The sequence below is a fragment of the Colius striatus genome, chromosome 7 (genome assembly GCF_028858725.1).
Source record: "Colius striatus isolate bColStr4 chromosome 7, bColStr4.1.hap1, whole genome shotgun sequence".
In the NCBI taxonomy this organism is placed as follows: domain Eukaryota; kingdom Metazoa; phylum Chordata; class Aves; order Coliiformes; family Coliidae; genus Colius; species Colius striatus.
In genome coordinates this window covers 418,387-438,437 of record NC_084765.1, presented here as the reverse complement: position 1 = coordinate 438,437, position 20,051 = coordinate 418,387, and the positions used below count along the sequence as shown (strand labels likewise).

At 52.3% G+C, this 20,051-nt stretch overlaps 1 protein-coding gene across 2 annotated transcripts in view; it reads right to left on the bottom strand.

The window, feature by feature from the left end:
• CCDC9B (coiled-coil domain containing 9B) overlaps window positions 1–7,242 on the bottom strand; it is a 39,858-nt gene extending 32,616 nt beyond the window's left edge. Inside the window, exons 1-5 of one of the 2 annotated variants that reach the window (XM_062000163.1) lie at window positions 7,053–7,085; window positions 2,161–2,274; window positions 1,259–1,363; window positions 562–624; window positions 20–184 (exon numbers count right to left, since the gene is read on the bottom strand). In XM_062000163.1, coding sequence (XP_061856147.1) covers window positions 20–184; window positions 562–624; window positions 1,259–1,363; window positions 2,161–2,274; window positions 7,053–7,073 — 468 coding nt within the window. In that variant the 5' untranslated portion in view covers window positions 7,074–7,085. Of the gene's footprint in view, window positions 1–19; window positions 185–561; window positions 625–1,258; window positions 1,364–2,160; window positions 2,275–7,052 lie in introns of both variants that reach the window. The other variant, XM_062000161.1, reaches the window with a different exon arrangement.
• Between the last annotated feature and the right edge of the window lie 12,809 nt (window positions 7,243–20,051).

The window sequence follows — 20,051 nt, the reverse complement described above, 5'->3', positions numbered from 1 at the left end:
AATGCTCTTCCCTGCTCACCTTGGCTTTGTTGTCCATGGTAACAGCCAGCTGCATCCTCTTCCCCATCCTGAATGTGAACATATGATCTGCTTCCTCCTCCTCCTCCTCCTCCTCGCTGCCAATGCCAAACCCAGGGCTCGTAGGAGAGGGGTTCCTCCATTTCTCACTCACCACCCTTTTGTCCTGCAAAACGAGTCCCTTCGTTAGCAAATCCAGGCCCTTTGGCTCAGCAGTGGGATTCCCTTCCCCAGACAGCCCTGCCCAGGAGCAGGGAGGCCAGCTAGCAGCAGGCAGGCCTGGCCCAAGGACGCTGGCTGTGCCCAGCACGGGGCTGTGGCATTCCTGGGGAACAAGGGGCTCGTTGTCTGCCCAGCAGCCAAACCCACAGTCACAGCGGGTCTGGAAAATCCTTTGCATTTACAAATCTGACATTTCAGACTCAAATGCCAGAGTTATAGGAAACAAATGTCATCCTCATCTCTTTCTGCAGAGCTCTGAGTTGGCTGGGGAAAGCCTAAGTCCTGGAAGCCAAGTGGATGGCTCCTGAGGGTGGTGCTCACCATCGAGAGGGCTGGGCTATCTTGTCCATAGTGTTCAGTCTGGGTAATTGCATCTTTCAGGTCCTGTATGAGAGAAAAATGTGTGCAACAGAGCACCTCCAGAGACAGGCAAGGGCTGGGGAGTGGCTGAGAAGTGGCACGGGGCTTCACCCAATGTTAAGGCAGGACTGGCCGGGTGGTTGGCCAAGGCCCACACTGCCAGGAGGGCTGCTCAGGGCTTGTCACACACAGAGCTGGTGCAGTGAGGACTTGCAGGCTTTGCCCTGGTTGTGGGAAGCCCCAAAGCAACCAAGGGCTACTTGCTTTATTCACTCACAAAGCCTAAGGAGACCAGGACTTTGCCCAGCCTACAGGCCTTCCCAGAGCCTCCAGTGACACACAGTCCCCTGACAGGCTCTGCCTATGTGTCTGCAGCCGTGTTGACGCCTGAGACCCAAACACACCCTCATTCACTTGCCTGTTGATTCTGTGTTTGGGTACCTGTGCCTGGGCATGGCTGGAAGTTTATGTGCATCAGCATGATTTTATCACTCTGAGGACACATCTCTGCAGGGCTTTTACATCCCTTCCCAAGGGCTCAAGAGCTGTGTCCTATCCCTGACTTTGCTGTGGAGGGTTCTCTCTCTCAGCAACGTCCCTTTGCTGAGGCAGGGCTGGAGTGAGAGCTGGCCCGTGGTGAAGGAGAGGCAGCACTTACATTGTGAGCTTTGGTGATGGTGATGGTGAGTCCATCCTGCTTGGGTCTCCTGGAGGTAACAGCCATTCCTTCCTGCTCAGCTCGCTTTTTATCCTCTTCTATTTCCTGAAACACAGAGATGTCCTTATGCATGCTGGACGTCTACTGATATTGTCCATTTGCCTGTTTAGGATGTCTCCTTGATGGACCCACCTCCACCTCTAAGAGGGAGCTCTGCCAGGACTGCCTTTCTCTGTACCACTGTATGCAGATGCTCATGGAGAGGGGCAAACAAATCCACAGAGAGAGCTCTGTGTTACCAAACCATCTCACACAAGCCAGGCTGTGTCTCTGCTGCAGGCCACTGCGGACGCTCCCTTCGACAAGGCAGGATAAAAAGTCAGGGGATGTAGCTGGAGTATGTCCCCCTGAGTCAGAGGATTCCTGATCCCTGCAGGAACCAGCAGTCTGCTAAAGCCTTGATTTACTTCCATCTGCCTTGTTGCTTTTTTCATGGAGTCACTTTTGGACACCTCTGTGTTCCATGGAAGCACTGGGACTGGTCAGGGAAGAGCTTTGACCTATAGCACTTCCCTGTTAGGGAAGATGAACCTATCCAATGTCTTGAGGATGCAACCTCCTGCGCATCCAAGAGGATAAACACAAGGCACCAGGAAGGAGGGATGTGGAACAGGAGGCGAAGGGGTGGGAAAGGCGTGATGCAGGTAGAGGAGGAAGGCAGGGTGAGAGGAGATGCTGCAGCAGCTCAGGAGCTCGGCAGAGCTCTGCCTGCCCGTGCCAAACGCCCTCTGATTTAAAATGCTACCTGCATAAGGAAGTGACTGCAACAGTGCTGCCTGCCTTCACCCTGTGAGCTGAGGGCTGCAGAGGGCAGCTGGGGTGGCGAGAGCCCTCACACTTACCTGGTATCTCCGGATGAGCGCTTCGTTCTTCTTCCGCAAAGCCAGGATTTTCTTATCAAGCTCAACATCTTTCTGCTCTTTCTTCCTTAACATGGCATCATCCACAGCAGCTTCCTGAAACAGAAGGAGCAAGGCTCTTCTCAGGCATCACACCAACAGGACAAAACCTCCTTCAGTCTGGGCAGGGTAGGGAGTAGAAGAGCCTTGCCCCGGGTTCCCATTGAAGATTGCAGTGCAGCTGGTAAACTGACTCATTTCGGACAGAACCGACTCTTCTCTTCCTGCATTTTTCATTTAGCAAAGAGGTAGGTAGAGCAAAAAGCTGATGTTGCCCTTTGCTGGCTGTCAGTAGGCTCCAGAGTTAACACACTGCATAGCTGCATGCAGTAAACACCACCTCTCCTTGCTGCTGGTTCAGGTGTCCCGAGGCACATCGGGTCCCCTGTGCTGACAGTCTGAGAGCACCACGACAAATGACACAGCTGGAACTCTAGTGACAGCAGTGGCAAGCAAAAATTAATGCTGATGAGTGTCAGCTCAGTGCCACAAGCTGATCCCTGTCATCTAAACTCTGCCTGGTGGTTGCATGAAGAGCAGTGTGGCAAGGCTGAGGCCTCCAAGGCACTACAGGTTTATTTTTAAACAGCATTTTTGTGCTTTCTGTTGCCAGCATGGCCTGGCATCTGCATGCTGCAGAGAGCTCATACTCCCTCTCCTTCACTCACACAGAGAGCTGGGGGACACAAAGTGAGAGTGAGGAAGGGAACCCCCAAATCTCTAAGCAGGCACAGCACACCTGGATACCTATTTTGGTGCTATGACAGCTCTCACCACCAACAGGCCACTCACTCCCCTCCTGCTGCCTGAGCCCTTGTGCCCCGTGCAGTAAACGTGCTGCAGGAGCACTGCAGCAAACCCAGCTGCCCTGCACCATGCACACTGCCCACAGCACCCAGGACCTTGGGGGGAATGGAGAAGCAAATGGAAGGAAAACACCTCCCATGTCACTACAAATGGGTGTTGCTCTGGTAGATGAGTCTCAGGACTGTGTCCATGAGGAGTGAAAACAGCCAGTGTGGAGGCTATTTAGCCCTGGGGCTGTTTAACCTAGAAAAGGGAAGGCCAAGGGGGGACCTCAGCAACACTTACAAGTCCCACCTTCAACCCCAGCCTTATGCTGACCTGATGGCTGCTACAAGCCTGGTGAGGACACTGGAGGGGCTGCTGTTGGCTGGGAAGACACCAGATGAGGATCTCATTTTTCCTTAAAACCAGAACTAGTCATTAATAGATGGTTAATTACCAATGAAATTGATGGGCTTTCTCCAAACCAGTACAGTGGTTTTGTTTGCAATGCATAGGCAAAGCATGCTTTTGCCCATCCCTGTTGGCTTCCTATCAAAGAGCACTGAGACCCTTAAACCAAGTGCCAGTTCCCCTCTTTGCACAGGAGTGAATCACCACTGCAGCCCTGTGAGTGAGCACTTCTGCTGCCCTCACTTCAGGGCTCACCCATCCCAAGGGCAAAACCCACAGGAGCGTCCTCCACTGCAGGCCCCACAGCATTCAAGGAGGGGAAAAGCATCTGCCCAGGCAGGAGGAGGGTTTTCCTGTGTTAATCAGGACATAGCAGGTGTGACCTCTGTCAGAGAAGGCCACATCAGGGGCCAACCATGCAGCTGGGGACACGGCAGCAGGGTCTGCTACCTGCCCAGCCCCGGGTGCCTTCCTGCCAGCGCTGAGTCAGGCAGCCAGGCTCCCCAGGGTCCAGCCTCCAGCTGTAGCCAACAGACTTGCAAAGCCCTCCTCCTGTGAGGGAAGGCTTTCTCCTGGAGACCTTAGTTGCCTTTTGCCTGGTCCCCATTAGGCCACCAGAGATAAAACTGGAGCAGTGGAGGTCAGGAGGAGGGGATGGAGGAGCGCTGTCAAACACAGCCCTTAAACTGAGCACACATGCAGTGAGAAGCCCAAGGCTTGACGGCAAAGAGTGAAACCACAGATGCTATAGCTCGGGGCAGAGAAAGCCTCTGACTCTGTTCTGTGTTCCCAGCTGCACTTGTGAACTTTCCCCAGTGACAAACAGGAGCTACAGCCTCCTCAAGATGTTTACAGTGTGCCAAGGCATTGAGTGAGGCAGAGTTGAGGTGCTGGGAACCCGACCCCTGATTTCTCGTGTGCCGTGTAGCGTTTCAGCAGGGTGGGAGTATTCTGCCTTTGAGAGCACAGGATGTGAGATGAGCTGCAGGAATTACCTCCTTCACGTGGGAAGGTTTTCAGCTACCTGGGAGATGGGCAGCAAGTAAGAATGTGGGCACGTTTCATCAGCTGGTAGCAGGAGGGAACTCAGCCAGGGATTAGCATCACTGCTCTTCCAAAAGTGTCTCAGGCCTCCTGGGAACCAGGGCTGCAACTCATCCCCTGTGTGCATGGCCAGCACTTGCCTTCAGAGGAGGAGATCCCTGCTGAAGCCCTGTACATCCCTGCAATGCTGGGTCTTCCTTTCAAGAGCTTTACATGATAAAATCCCCAAAGCTAGCTACATTTCAGCTCTCATCAAGCAGATCTGTGCTTGATCTGCAAAGAATAGGGCCATGGATGGGGGAGAGGTTTGTGTATGTAATGTTCTTTGGGGGAAAGGGACTAAAGGTTGAAAACGTGACAGCATCACAGAGGATGTGGGCTGGATGTCAGAGAGCAGAGAAGGGAAAGGCAGCAGAACCGGTTTGCTGAAGCAGAGCTCAGATCTCCCCAAGAGCATCCTCCCTGGTGTCCCTGTGAGGGGTATTTATCAGTGCTGACTGAACAGCCCTCGCCCAGGGCTCTGCAGCACACAGCATTTGTGTTCAGGTGGAACAACAGGGACGTTTAAACCGCCTCCAGACATTGTCCTGCTGGACAATGGGATTTTGTCAAGGTCTGCAGGAGAGTGAAACACACTTTTTTCCATTGCCACCAATCAAATGGGCACACAACAGGCGAGGAGATGGGCTGTGTGGGTGGATACACTTTCATGGCCTTTTTGCAAGGCTGATTAAAGCTGAATTCAGTGTTTACCTGATCAGAAGCTATTCTATGAGCAGTAAATTGGCAGGTTTGCTGTTTGTGGAGTGCTGGGGTGTTGGCTGCCAGAGGGTGGGATCAAAGTGGTGTATGCCCTCACACACACCCCTTTTATCTTCAGATCCCTTTGAAGGAGGCCTGACACTGAGCAGCCTGCTCAGGAAGAACTTCAAAACTCCAGCAGAGATTGGATTTGTGCTCATCTCTTTTTCAAAGGCAATAGATGGAAAAGACCTGCCAGGCTGTTCTCCCTGTCCCTGCGAGACTGCACATTTGTCAGCATTTTGTCTGTGTCGTAACACAGCTTGTGCCAGGGGGAGGGGGGGGTCTTTCCATTTCCAGCTGGAAACAAATCATAGAATCACAGAATCCCAGAATGCTGGGGGCTGGCAGGGCCCTGCAGAGCTCACCCAGCCCCAGTCCCTGCTAAAGCAGGTTCCCCCAGCTCAGGGGGCACGGGAACGTGTCCAAGTGGGTTTGGAAACCTCCAGAGAAGGAGCCTCCACACCCTCCCTGGGCAGCCTGGGCCAGGGCTCCCTCACCTCAGCAAAGGACTTTCTCCTTGTGTTTAAGTGGGACTTTCTGTGTTCCAGACTGTGCCTGTTACCCCTTGTCCTGTCAGTGGAGACAACACAAAGAAGTGTCTCCCCATCCTCCTGACACTCGCCCTTTAGGTACTTGTAAGTGTTGCTGAGGTCCCCCCTGAGCCTTCTCCAGGCTGGACAGCCCCAGGTCCCAGGGCCTTTCCTCATCAGGAAGAAGTGCCCAAGTGACTGGAAGGGAAGTTTTGCTGGTGTTCAGCACTCGCAGGGACTCCCCCACTGGAAGGGGCTCACTCATTGTGCCGTTGAGCCAAGTCAGCGTTTGCTGTCAGCCGCACTCTGAGCCAGCCAGTGACAGGGGCATGTGCCCTCTCCTCTGCTTCTGGAACAAATTCACTGCCCCAGCCCACGCTGGGGCTGATGCTCGGGATGAAAAGTGGCCAGACTGTGCCCTCCCCAGAGCAAAGCTCTTCCGGGGAGCCGAGGTGCCCGTATGTCACACGGACGGGCAAGTTATAAATGGCTTTGGCAGAACAAGCGTGCGATGGCTTTGAATCAGAGCAGCTGAGCCCAGTGGCTCCTAGACAGCAAAGGCAGCACAGCGAGGCCCCAGAACGAGAGGCCTCGTTCCATTGCAAATAAAAATGTCACTGAAATGGAGAGCGAGCAGCTTCATGCTTCAGTGAAATGCCACCACCTCGCTCACGGGGGCTGCAGGGACGCTGGCTCCAGCCTGGCTCTGCCCACAGCGCTTCCCGCAGGCTGCCTGAGCTGCTGCCTCTCCAGCCAGGGACCCCGGAGGCAGCAGGGTGGGAAAAGCGAGAAAGACGGAAGGTGGAGGGGAGGGAAGAGGAGAAGAGCAGGGGGCCTTGGCTAACGTTCCTCTGCGTAAGCGAATGCATCTGCTCCTTTTAAGAAAGATCCCCTGGCTTGACAGCTGCCACCGAAGCCCTCTCCAGGACAGGCAGCATCCAGCACTGCCCGTGTTTGTCTGCCATCCGTGCCGGGCTCACACCCTCCCGGGGGGCACGCTGCCCCGAGCCAGCCCCTGTAACCTGTCCCGGTGATGGACAAGCGAATCCCAGCACCCGAAATCCCCCCCAGCACCCCCCACGGTGCGGCTCCTTTGCTCCCTGTGCCTGCTGGCAGCCAGGCAGGGAAAAAAACAACAAAGCCACAGCCACCGAAAGGCCACCCTGAAGGAAGCGAGTGCACGGCCCTTCGTGGCCTCTCTGGCTGAGGGACCCCACCGCCCCTGCCCCTCCCAGGCCCCGCAGCGGCCGCACTCACAGCTCGGTGCATGTTGGACATCGGCGGCGGCGCCCGGCGGATTCCAGAGCAGAGCTACAAGAGGAGAGCCATCAGACGGCCTTTCTCAGCACTGGTTGCACAGCATACAAGATCATGTTTTGATTACAAAAGCCTCGTCTGGGCTCCCAGCCAAGAGCACTGGCTGCCTAATATACCGAGCACAGGCAGGGTTTTGAGTGCCTGTGTCCTCCTCTCCAATCTCACTCTCTTTTTAAAAGAAACACTCCCCCTTTTCCCCCTCCTGACTCCTTTTAACTTCCTGATGCCACAAGCCCTCGCTCAAAGTGGGAAAAGCCGGGTGAACAATGAAGAGTGGATCAGGCAAACAGCTTGACTTGGCTCCGAGGCCATTCCCGGGGCCGTGCTAGTTGTTCTGCGTGGCTAGTTGCACAGAAGTATCGGGGGTCCTGACTGTCCTGTGAGTGTGAGGACGTGCAGGAGCCTTCGTGGGATAACCAGTGCTGGATCTGGCTTCTTCTTATTTCAGTATTCTCCCCGAATGATCTCCCTGCTTTTAAAAGGTGCTTCTCTGTCCTGGAGGGAGCAGAAACGGGGTGAGCACTACCAGCCAGCACCATGCCTGGCACAAAACGTGTGGTCAAAGGAGAGGCCTCCCCGTGAGTCCCCATCTGAAAGCTGCCAAAATGACCTCCAGAAGAGTCACAAGCAGGGCCTTTGGGAGAACAGGCAGCACTCATCTGCTGCCCTTTGCGTTGCCACACGCAGACTCTTATCTGAGCACCACGTCCTGGCTGTGTGCTATGTCCTGCCTCAACACAGACGGGCTGCCCTTTCCCCTCAGCCCTCAAGGGACCCACATCAAGAATGAGGCAAACAGGAGGTGGAAGCACACAGGGGAATATTTTGCTGCCCAAAGACTGACGCCCACCCCAACCTGAACGAGGGCCCTGCTAGGTTCAGATGTCAAACACAACGAGCAGGCCCCCTGCCGGCACCTGTCCCCTGTGAGACCTTGGAGCAGGTCAGCTGCTCACAAAATCCCAACAGTTCAACCTCAAGTCCAGCATAGTTCCAGGGAAGCCTTCTAGAGGCTTTGGAGAGCTCTGAATCTTGCTCCTCCTCTGTGCAGAACTGCAGCTACTGGAGCTCAGAGCCAAGGCATTAGACGAGCTGGAAGCATGGCTTAGTAAGAGCACTTAGAGGGAAAGACTGACCCATATTAATTAGCAGCTACTCAAATGGTGAAAGGAAATTGAAACCATTTACCAGGCAGTGCCTCTGGATTCAGACTTGACAAAGGAAATCCTAGAGATGCAAAACTGGGAAAAAGACACAAGGGCTTCGCTGGAGAGCCCCAGTGCTTGTCCAGAGGCTTGTGATGGCCAAGGCTGTGCGGAGCCATGCATGTTCCTTGCCCTGGAACACGGGGCAGCTGGGAGGATGGTGCTGCCTTGGGTTTCCAAGCTGGTGTGGTCCCTTTTGGGGGCAGAGGGGTGGCTGTTTTCAGTTGGGCTGGTGGCCACAGGGATAAGGTCAGCCCTGGGTGATGCTGCTGGGCTGAGTCAGGGAGGCAGTATCCATGGAAACGCTTTTCCAGCACATTATCCTGTTTATGTGGTGCCCACGTTTCTGAGCTGAAGGAGTCTGCACACACTGCTGAGGCCCAGGTCCAGGCTAGCACAGTGACCCACACCCCTGTCCCAGGCTCTTTGCACAGTGCAGGGTAAACACCATGGGCTGACACCATGCAACCCATGGATCGGTCACTAAGGCACCACGGCATGCCCGAGTTGCCAAGGCTTAAGCTAAGTGCTCACAAGGGGTTCCCACAGCCCTCACAGCTGTGGGTCTCTGCTGTTATGGATGGATGGCCAAGCTCTCCCAGCAATGAGCAGTGCCATGCACAGGCATGAAAAGCCCCAAAATCCCTTTGCCTTTGCTGATGTCTCTGGAGAGCTGCAGTTCCCTCCAGGGCAGCGTCAGCTACTCCACTGTCCTCAGCACAAAGAGATGACCTTTTTCAGCCATCCTTTACCATGTCTGAGTGGCATAAATGACAAGCATCTACTGCATTGTCATCTGAGACCAAGGAGAAGATGAAGGCTCAATTAATGCTGTGGACACAGAAACCCAGGGGCAAATGGGGCCAGCCAAGGGAGCAGCATCTGCAGCTCCAGCAGTGGGGCAGAACAGGCTGGTTTGGAGACTTGTTTGGGCTCCCAAGACTGTCACAGGATGTAGGAACCAAACTTTATATGATGAGATTGATGGGGTTATATACATGCACATATATTTGTTTATTCCTGGTGTCATGGCCAGGAAAGGTTGCAGTAACACCATGTCTGTCCTTGAGTGCTTGCTTTGACTGTCAAAAACTCTGAATGGCTCTGAAGCACAGTGTCAATCCCTAGATTAGCACTGCCTTCCTATGGGGTCTGTGCCCACCTCGGGGTAAGGGCAATCCTCCAGGACCATCATCCTGGCACCAGGGAGCACCAGTCACCAGAGGTCTGAGCTTGAGAGGAGTCAAAGGTGGTGCCCAGACTCCTGCTCCAGCGAGAAGGGTGTGCTGGGTGCATGACATTGCAGGGGCCTGCAGGACCTCGGGACACACTGAATTCTGTTGACATCAGAACCCTCACCTCAGTGGCTGAAGCACATCAGTACTGCTCTCTCAGGCAGCTTGTGGCAGCTACTTCCCGGCATGCAGCAACTTGACAGAGCACTTGAGACAGCCAGTGTCTGTTACGTCCATGTGCAGCAGGGAGGATGTTTGAGAAAGCAGCTTAATTACTCAGGAATTTGTCCACCACTCCTCAAGTTAATCCCTTTATTCTTAGAAAATCATCAGAAGACACCTTTAATAGGTAGAGTGGCCTGATTCTGGGCTCTTTACTGTGCTCTGGCTGCTGTCAGGTGGCTTGTGCCCTGTCTGAAGCCTACTCAGCACAGACCCCAGCGTGGATACCCAACAATTTCCAGCTGCCTGCTTGGAGACATAGTCCCTTTCTCTAGCTGTGTGCTGCAGAGCCTTTCCCTTTCAGCTTCAGCACAGAGAACCATCTCTGACAGGAGTCTATGAGCTCCGTGCTCCAGGACAGCTTTCAGCAGCCTGCAGAAAGCAGTGCCCCATGTTTTGACAGCAAAGTGATTTATTTCTTCTCTGTCTCTCTACCTTATACAAAGGCTGAAGGAAAGAATCTGATTCCTCAGTAAACCCAAACCTCACTGCCCTGAGAAGCATTCCTGGCATCCCTTTGTCAGCCCTTCTACCAGTAGGAACCGCCTGGCCTTGAAACCCTCCCTCCTTTTCTTTTTGCACTCTGTGAAACTCCTCCACAGCCACTCAGACCCATGCTGCCACTTTTCCCAAGTGCACTTCACCCATCTTCATCTTGGCTTCTCTCCCTTTTTTGCATGACCGCTATTTAGTCAACAGATGGCACTCGGTAACTGCTGGGAGGAGCTGGGAGCCAGCTGCCAAAAAGCCCACTGTAGAAGAAGCCTGAAGTTTGTCTCTCCGGAGAGGCTGCTTTTCTCTAGCGGATCAGGACTGCAGACGAGCTGCATAACCCGGTTTCAGAGGTGTTGCTGCACACTGCCCCACGCAGCAATGAACTCACAGATCACGCTGCTCGAGGCTCCTGGGCAGAAACAGCAACCTGTCTCCAGGCCTGCTGGATAGAGAGGGGTAGGAAAATGCAGCGTATCAAAGGGTTTCCCAGCGGCCTGGAGGCATCTTTCACAGCCACAGAGCAACTTCCTCACAATAAGCAAACTCCTCCTCGGCCTCCCTTGCTTACGCCCCACTCTGGTCCTTCATCCAGCTGCAGCTCCAGAATAAAAAGGCATTGGAGGCGTTTCTTCCAGCCAGGGAGGAGAAAGGTCAGCATATTCCCTAGACTGGGAGGAGGGACCAGCCAGAAATGTTAAACATGCTGTAGCTGGAGAGACTCACAAGGATCAAAGGACTGCTGAGACACTCTTTGTGAAATGTATTGATATACAATTAAAAGGAAAGCCACCAAAGCTGGTTAAAGGGTGCAATGGCAGCTTGGTCCTGCTTCAAATCAGTGAACATCATAGCTGCTTGTTAGCACTTCCCACAGCAATACCAATCAGAGCACCAGCACAGACACTTCTCAGGACATGCAGGGCAGCCCTGTTCCCACTAGAGGACAAGTTTCTCCCCTCTTTCCCCCCTCCCCGTGCCACATCCCAGCTGCAGGTTCTTGCCCCAAGTCCCGAGGTCTGTGTCAACCCGTGTTTAATGGCACCCTGAATAACTCTCGGTCTCGTCACCTCACCTGACATTTTCTGCTCCTGAAAAACTCGTCATTCCAGTGTATGGGCCCTGAAGTAGCTGCAGGCTGAACAAACACTAAGAGGATCTGTCCTCTTAGTTCCTCCCACTTCCAGGCATGCACAGCAGGACCAAATGCAGGTTTGCTGAGCCTGTTTGCTACCTTCACACGTAGGACACATGACCCAGACTCGGGAAGGGTGCCAGGCTGTGCAGAGTGGCCAGGACAGCCAGCCAGGCGGGTTCTCATTCATCTTTTATGGAAATGTCCTTGGTGAAAGGATGGAGAGCTACAGACAGCAACTGGTTTGCTCTAAGTGAAAGCTGGGGCCAAAGGAGGTTCCCCATTCCATCCCATGGTTTCAGACCAGACCTCAGAAGACGTGGGCAGTCCAGTGGCCTGTAACTTGTAGTTTGCAAGCTGCAAATGAGCATGCCAAAAGCCTTCTGGCTCTTGAGATGGCCATGTGCCCTTTGTGGGACATGTGCCCTACAAAAAGTCTAAATTATTCAACACAGGGCTGCTCTGGGGCTACACCAGTGGCAACATGACCCACTTTCAGTCTGATGCCAGAAGAAAGCAGTGGCAAATTCAGCAAGTGTCCTCCAGGCCCACGAGTGCCTCTCGTCCCAAACAATTAAAACCTAACAAACCATTTCATTTCCCTGTATGAGCAGGACTCAAAAGCAAGCTCCAGAGACCAACCTTGGCTCCAGGGTCTAAACTGGTCTGAAGACTGCTGGTGGGCTGGAGCGGTGTCGCGTCGCAGGGGTGCAGCATGGCTCTGGCTGGGGCGGTGTCGCGGGGCAACGGGCTCTTCCTGCACAGGGGTCAGTTGTGGAGCTGATTTGGAGAACAAGCCCAGGGAAAGTCCAAGGGCCAACCTGCAAGAGGCACAGAGATGCCTGAGAAGGGAGGAGATGAAAAGGGGAGTCAAAGTGGCAATTAAATATTAAAGGACCAGTTCAACAATAAATGCTTGGGTGGAGAGCAAGGGTGGAGGTGTGTGAAGCACTTGCAGACACTCGCTGTGCTGTGCCTGGCTGGCTGAGTACTCAAGTGCCAGACAACTCTTGAAACTGCAAATCATCCATTCTCCAGCAGGATGGGAATCATGATTCAAGAGGATGAATTAAAACTCAGCTGGAGACACTGGTCCTTCTCTCAGCTGTGGTCATCACTTCAGACATGTGGGCTTGTTTCAGCCCTGGCACAAGCTGAGGAGGGTCAGCTGTGCATTTACAGAGCTCCAAGAGAAGATCACACCGTTACTCCCGAGAGGTTTTGTAACTGGACATGGCACACTCAGAGAATCCCCTGCAAAACACCTGGGGAGCCAGGTAGGCTAAAATGCAGGGGTTTGAATTGGGTTTGTTCAAAGGAGAAGTTTGGTCTCTTTTCTCCCTGGAGCACTGTGTTTCCTCCTGTGCCTTCAGAAGGAATTTATTCCATTGAACATTTCTGAAGCTCAGTTTCTAACCAAAAAAGCAGAAACATGTCAACAATTTGAGAGATGGAACCTTCCCCCTCCACTCTCCTACTTGCACTTCAGCCAAAACAACTGCTTCTCATCTCCACATGGCTCTGATCCTCCTGAAATGGACCATTGCAGCCAGTTTCCTCCCCCAGATGTCAACTGGGTCGTCCCTGGATGACACAGACTCACTGGCACTGATGCCATTTGGATAGGAGAGCTTGGTTCTTGCTGAATCCTGCAAGTCCTGTGGGGATGAGACTGGCATAGGCAGGGATCAGCAGCTTACAGCCAGCTCTGCTCACTGCAGTTTTCCTCCTATTTTAGAGGATCATACAGGAGCCAGAGAAGCTGTAAACTTGTGGGATCCAGCTGTAAAGCTAGTATTTGTGGTATGAGTAGGGTTAGGGTTGTTATTATGAAGTAAAAAGGGCAAATTCAGAGCTGAATACAGGTTGAGGGATTGATTCATGGTTAACTCTCTGGCTGTGATTGCCCTGGGCACACAATGGATTGAGTCTGGGCTGGGATCAGCTGCTGCCTGTGTTGGATCAATGAAGGCTCAGAGGGCTAAGGAAATTGCTTGTGCCAGCAGCACTAAGTAGCTTATGGGAGGAAATTTAACAGTAGCTCAGCTCTGATCAGCAATTAAAACAGTGATCAGGAATGGGTCTGGCAGCTCAGCCCTGGAAAGATGGGGTATCCCAATCTGTTATTGGGACCTGCCAACCCTGTGCAGAAAGGAGGAATTTCTTCCTGCAGAAGGACCCTGTTAGTGCTCTGTTCCACAGCCAGGACTGGGGTTGTATTTCAGAGCACTTCTCTCCTTCACCTATACCTGGTTCTATTCCCAACAGCACCTTTGATCATCACCTTCACAACGGTCCAGAAACCTGCCAGACACCAAAGTGATTTTAGGAATCTACCCCTGCCAGCACTGGCTTTTCTCAACTGACTTTTATGGTTGGAATTTAAACTCATTCTTGTAGAGACTGTGATATTTCTATTTTGAAGGTGTTGTGGCAAAGCTTCAATTCACTGGGACAAAGAAGGACACAGTAAGGCTGAAAAACAAACAGCTCTTCACACAATAAAACTTCCTAGCTGACACCATTGGTCATCCACCTGATTGTATTTCCCTTGGTGTGGAGAGACTCAAGTGGGCTGAGACTGTCTCTTGTCCTTAAGTCTGTTAGCACTGCTGTAACCCAGCTGAATGAGGAAAAGGAGTGAACCCCTTCTGCCACAACAGAAGGAGCAAGAGAGTCCTCTCTACACGGGGCTGGTGCAGCAGGGCAGACAGTTACCTACTCCCGGGAGCTCTCAGGCAAACTTCCCTACTGAAAAAGAAACAGATTAGCAAGGCTGGAAGTCTCCCGGTAACTGATACCTCAGCTGTGTTTGCCCAGTGCTGATAACACGGGTCCTATCAGCCTGCCAAGCTACCAGACACAACCGCGGGAGGAGGCAGCACTTGTAACCTCCTGCGAGCAACGCTGCTAACGAGGCGAGTGGGCTCAGGGGAGGAGGGAGCTCCAGGCCGGGCGGGAGCAGCCAGAGCTGTGAGCACCTCCTTTGGAGGAGGCTCTGCAGAAACACAGAAGGGCTGCGTGCAAAGCAGGGCACAGAAGTCTCCTGGGGTGTATCTGCCTCCGTCTCACATCGAGGTAGTTGGAGGGGGGGTTGTAAGCTTTTTATTCCCAACAAGGAAATGTCTGTTCAGGAAAAGAGACTTCTTCACCTGAGAAGCCCAGTGCCAGCAAAACCCCTGCTTCAAAAGAATTGGTATTCTGAAATCTCAGAGCTGTGGCCCTTCTGTATTTCCAGAGCACAGTGCCCAGAGCCACAGACAGCAGAAATGTTCTTGTCTCTCACCTGTGTTCTCCTCAGTAGCAATCAAAATCCCCCTTTTGTGCAAAGCTATGCCACCATACAGCTTGGAGGTCCAAGATGTTGTCAGCAAATGATACTCCCTGTCACATTTATTAACAACCTGTCCTTCTGGAATGAATACTTGATGCCTGAGACCCACTGACCTCCCTTTCCAGCAATAATTTTCCCTGCATCCAGCCAGGAGCAGATGCAATGTCAGAAAAGCAGGGTGTGCAGAGACACAGCAGAAAATCTGTGGCTTGCTCCCTTCTCTCTCAGGACAGCATGGGAGGTCTTGGCCATGTCCTGATTCCTCCCTCATCTTCATACCAAGAGGGCTGTGAACATTTATTCACTTTGAGAGTGCAGGTCTCTTGGATCTGATGGGGGTTACTTCAAAAGCTCTACAAGCCCTTCATCTCTCTGCAGTCTGTATGGAGGCTGCATCTGCTGCTCTTCCTGTGAGCTGATTGAATCTCAGGCTGTGACAGCAATATGGGTCAGGCATTGTTCACAGCATCCTCTCCACTTTTAGCAGCCCTCATAAGTGCTGCAAATCGTGACTGACAGCACACAGGAAAAACTCCTGTTTCTAGGATGTGCACAGGATACAGAGAGTAGGACTAACACCGTGCCAGGGCTTTCCTGAAGACTGCACCCCTGCCAGATAAGTGGTCCCACATTTTCAGGGTTTAAAAAGAGTGTTTGCCCTATTCAGTGCATTACCATGGCCAGGTCTCCTTTCCTATACCCCAGGGATCTGGATATTCCAATGTAGGCTTCAGGGTGCTATGAGACACTTGGGTGTAGTGTATTTTGCAGGATCAGGCTTGAAATGTGGGTCTTATGTGAACTGCAGGAGCCTGAGAAAGGGCACGGCTGGTTTTGCAGTGTTTGATCGCATGTGAGTATCAGCCAAGTCCTGGCAGGACCACACTGCACAGCCTGTTTGCAAGGTCCTCAGTTTCACTAGAAGTCAGTCATGATTTTCAGACCTTTTGGAAGCTAAAGCAGACACTGCAACAGGCACAGTTAGTCATGCTATGATGATATATCCCCATGTCTTCTCTGACCTTCCCCAGACTGAGAATTTATGTCCCAAATCCTCATAAGAAGAATATTTACGCAGAAAGGATGAAGGATGCTCTGAGGGAACTGGCTCACTGTCAATCACACTGGGAAATGGTGTGAACATATGGGCTGCTTCAGAGCAAATGTGGCTGTGCTCCCAGCACAAGGCCCCACAGAAAATGGTACAATATATCTACAGTGAGATTTTCTCTGCCAAGATGATGCTGAATTGGGTCTCCATGAGTCTCCAGCTCTTTCAAACACACAACAAACTAATCACAGCTCTTATTTGCTTCAGTTTGCAATGTTCTGGTGCCCAGAAACATAATTGCCATGTGCCTGGTGCCTTCTCGGCTCGTGATACTGTGTCAACAGCCACTCAAAGGTTTCCAGCACTGCAGGAACTTCGCAGTCACCCTGAAAAGCAGAGAAAGGCCCTGCACGGACCTCTCGTTCCTGTGCTGTGTGCGGGCCATGCTCCAGCACAGAACAACAACTGAACATTAAAAGTGCCCTGTGAGCCTGATCCCTCAGTCTCTCTAAAATCCTGGGTCTTACACTGATGCAGCCATTGTGGAGGATGTTTCCTATCAACACAGATGCAAATGCTGGGAGGTGACACTCCTCCAGGCCAGTCCCAGGACAGAGCAGTCACAAAGCCCTTCGGACAAACAGGCACCAAAGCTTATTCTAGAACTCACAGTGTCAGTGCACCTACAAACCAGGAAAAACAGCAGTCACAGGCCAGCTCATCTGACTCACACAAATGGAACTGCAAGGAAGAGAAAGATGAGCTCTGTTGAGTGCCAATGTCTGTGGAGACATTCGTCCTTAAGGAGAAGAAAGATGGGCTCTGTTGAGTGCATATGTCTGCAGAGACAGCCGTCCTTCTGTGCACAACACCACAGCAGAACAACAGCAAACCCAACTGGCTCTCTCAGAGAGACCAAATACACACTTAGGCCTTTCTCTTTAGGCACTCAGCAACGATGATTTTGGCATGTCAGCCTAGATGTAAGAGGCTGTTTGGACAAGTGGGTCTGACTCAGGCCTTGGCACGCAAACCGTGACTAAAGTGCCTTTCTGTCTCTAACAGACGGAGAGCTGCGGAAGGTGGGCAGCTACATCACCTGCAAAATACACTCTGTACAGGGATGGTGAGTGGGGCTCGATCCGCTAACACAGCAGCAGCCTCGCCAGGAACCTGTACCATGGCTGAAGCAGCAATGTCTCAGGCTGAGACAGCAGGAGGTTTATGAAGCAGCGGAGGCCAGGACTGCTGCTGTAGTGCCCATGGAAATCTTCAAGCATGAGAGGTGTCTGGCACAGGCACTGGCTTTGAGGAGCAAAAATACCCTTGCTAGTTTATTGCTCCAGTGAGCAGTGACAGGCAAGGGTTTGAACATAGCTGGCTGCAGATCTGTGAGACAGTGCACATTCCTTGGAAACCAGCAGCCTGCCGCAGACCGAGGCAGTGCAGCCATGGAGAAGGGCTGCACAGTCATCTCCAGCCTTGCCTTGATCACAGTGACTCCAAGAAACTCATAACAGGTCTGATTTTTCAGTGTCCAAAACATCATTGTGGTTTCATCACAAGCAACCAGCTTTGAGGGCAGTTTTCCTCAGAGCCAGGGTAGCATTGCCTGCAGCAAGAGAGGCAGAGATGCATCCTCGTCCAAAGAGACTGATCGGGACCACTCTGCCTCCATCCTGCTGACCCACTCACCATGGCTTGCCAGGCACTGTAGAAGAAAACATTGCTCTGGAAGAAGGATGGTCTCAGCTTGAAGGAATTGTCTTGTGGGCACCACTGTATGTCGCTAAAACTGTTTGGGAGCCCCATTTGCTCCTCCTTCCTGCTCACTCTTGGGTTTTTTTCTGTAAGGAGATGAAATCTCAGGATCAGCATATGCCCCCCTAGCATGGCACTGAGATCTGTGCCACCAGTTTCAAACTGGCCAAGCACACAGAAGCCACAGAGTGGCAATATTCTAAATGGCAACAGGCACTGGGGACAGCATCAGCTTCTGGCTGATGGAGTGTGCTGATGGACACAGGCAGATCCTCTGCTGCTGCAGTACAGAGGCAAGACCCAAGCAGATTTTGAGGAAAGGAGGCCAGGACTTTGGCCACCACAGCCACTCTCTCCCAGCTCTGTCTGCAGTAAATCCAGGCAAAGGTCTAGGAGGAGCTCCTGCTCCTTGGATGTGGATGGCATGGCACGAAGTTAGCTGTGTTTGCAGCAATCTGCATCTGTTGCCAGAAGGACTGCAGGACTTGCTGTTTCTTCCTCTGTGCTGGCACAGGCTGTTGGCAACGCCAGATGCACACAGCACAGCAGGGAAGTAGCAGAACGGGAGTGTCTGGCCAGAAATGCAGGGGCTTGTTTCGGAGTGTTACTCTGCAACATGGCTGCACCAGCTGCTGGAAATGCCTCAGCTGGGGGAGAACCATGTGGTGTGTACACACTCCTGCTGCCTGTTGGGAATCGCTTCAATCAGGGAAGCAAAACCCTGTCCTAACTGCAAGAAGCACCCGTGTGCAGTTTCCATCTCAACGCCCTGCCCCAGGGCAGGAAAGCACTGAAATGGCTGTTTTAAAGCCATGAGCTCTAAAAGGATCAAGTGCCAGGAGAGCACCACATGCCGAGCTGCAGAGTGTTCACCTGCCATGCAGCACACGTGACTTATGGGTGCTGGGAGCTGCTCCACTTGGCACTGGGCAGCACACATGGGTGTCTGCTGTGTAGCACCTCCCAAGTTAGGGACTGATGGAACATTTGATGCATATGATGCCCTGGGTCACAGAGAAGTGAGATGAGCACCACAGCTTTCTCTGGTTTTAAAGTCCACCCATGTGCTCATGCACAGCTTGATGATGTTTTTCTGAACAGGAGCCTCTTTGCACACAGGACCTGCCTTGGCATGGAGCGCTGGTGTTAGTCACGTGCACACAGGGAGGCTGAGGAAGAGGCATCTTCAACTGCAATAAAAGCAACTCATTTTCTATTCCCTTTGCTGTGTTCTAATTTTCCTCCATTGGCCACCTTCTGTATTGAACAACCTGTTATGGACTCAGGTACAGGGTCCTTTGGCTGTTGCTTTGGCTCTAGGGTTTTGCCCATGACTCGGTTTTCTTTTGCAGGCTGCTGTTGACACTGATTTTGTCTCTCTGTCCTACTCTGAGGGAGCCCAAATGTGTCTCTGCTCTCCAGCTTTTTCTCTTTCCCACATGTATCCCTTGCTACCAGCTTTTTTAATATTTCTGACCTTACATCTCCCTTCTTTGCTATTTTTCTCTTTGCTTCTACTTTTTTTGGTCATCTCTCTCTCTCTCTGTCCCTCTCACCTGCCCTCGTCCACCTTTCTTCGTGTTGGAGGGACAGCAGAGACCAGCTGGACCCGTCTGATGCTGGCAGGCCTTGGATGTGGGTTGCCATGGCAAAGAGCCAGCTCCTGTGCTGATGAAGAGCAAAAAAAAGCCAAAGTGAAGTACAACCAACCATTTCAGTCCCAGCTGTGTGGCAACAGCCCTGAGAGTGACGTGGGCGCTGCAAGCCTCACACAGTACTGCACAGCTAGCTGGGAGCATGAGCCCCACTGCAGTAAGGGCAACTAAAAAACGATAATCCACGTGTCAAATACCTTGCAGGCCACAGAGGAAACCTGCCAAGCTGTGGGAGTGAGGAAGTGTGATCACCCCCACTTCACAGACAAGGAGTTCACACACCAGGCTGAGCCAAAATAAAAGCTGTGAGATGTGACTGTCAGCAGCAGTGGGATGTTTGCAATCCAGCCTGTTCCCACCATCCTTTCAGGTCCCATGGCTTTATTATTATCATTATTGTTGCAAGTATTATTATTTAGCATCAGGAAGAAAGCAAAGGAATTAGCACCCATGTCCTGGTCATCACATTAATGACAGTCAACCTTTTCAGCAGATATTAGGTTTCAGTCTGACCTGCTGGGCCACATAATACAAGCTACTCTAGCTGCAACTCATAGTGCTTCTGATCCTACCAGGCAAGCAACATTCTGTGGCTAATGCTCAGAAAAGCAGGCTGGTCCCCTGGGTGCAGGCAGCACCCTGTGACCCAACCCAGCCGCGAACATCGCGCTGGGACACTGGTGCAGCCTGCAGCCTGTCCTCAGAAACACTCTCTTGATGGCTTGGGAGAGGCATCAGCTCATGGTCACAGTCATCCACCCTGGCATTAGGAAAAGCTTTTTGTTCTTTAAACTGTCTCTAGCATTTAAGTCATTAAGGCAGCAAGGGCTTATTTTAAGAAGCTAGAGG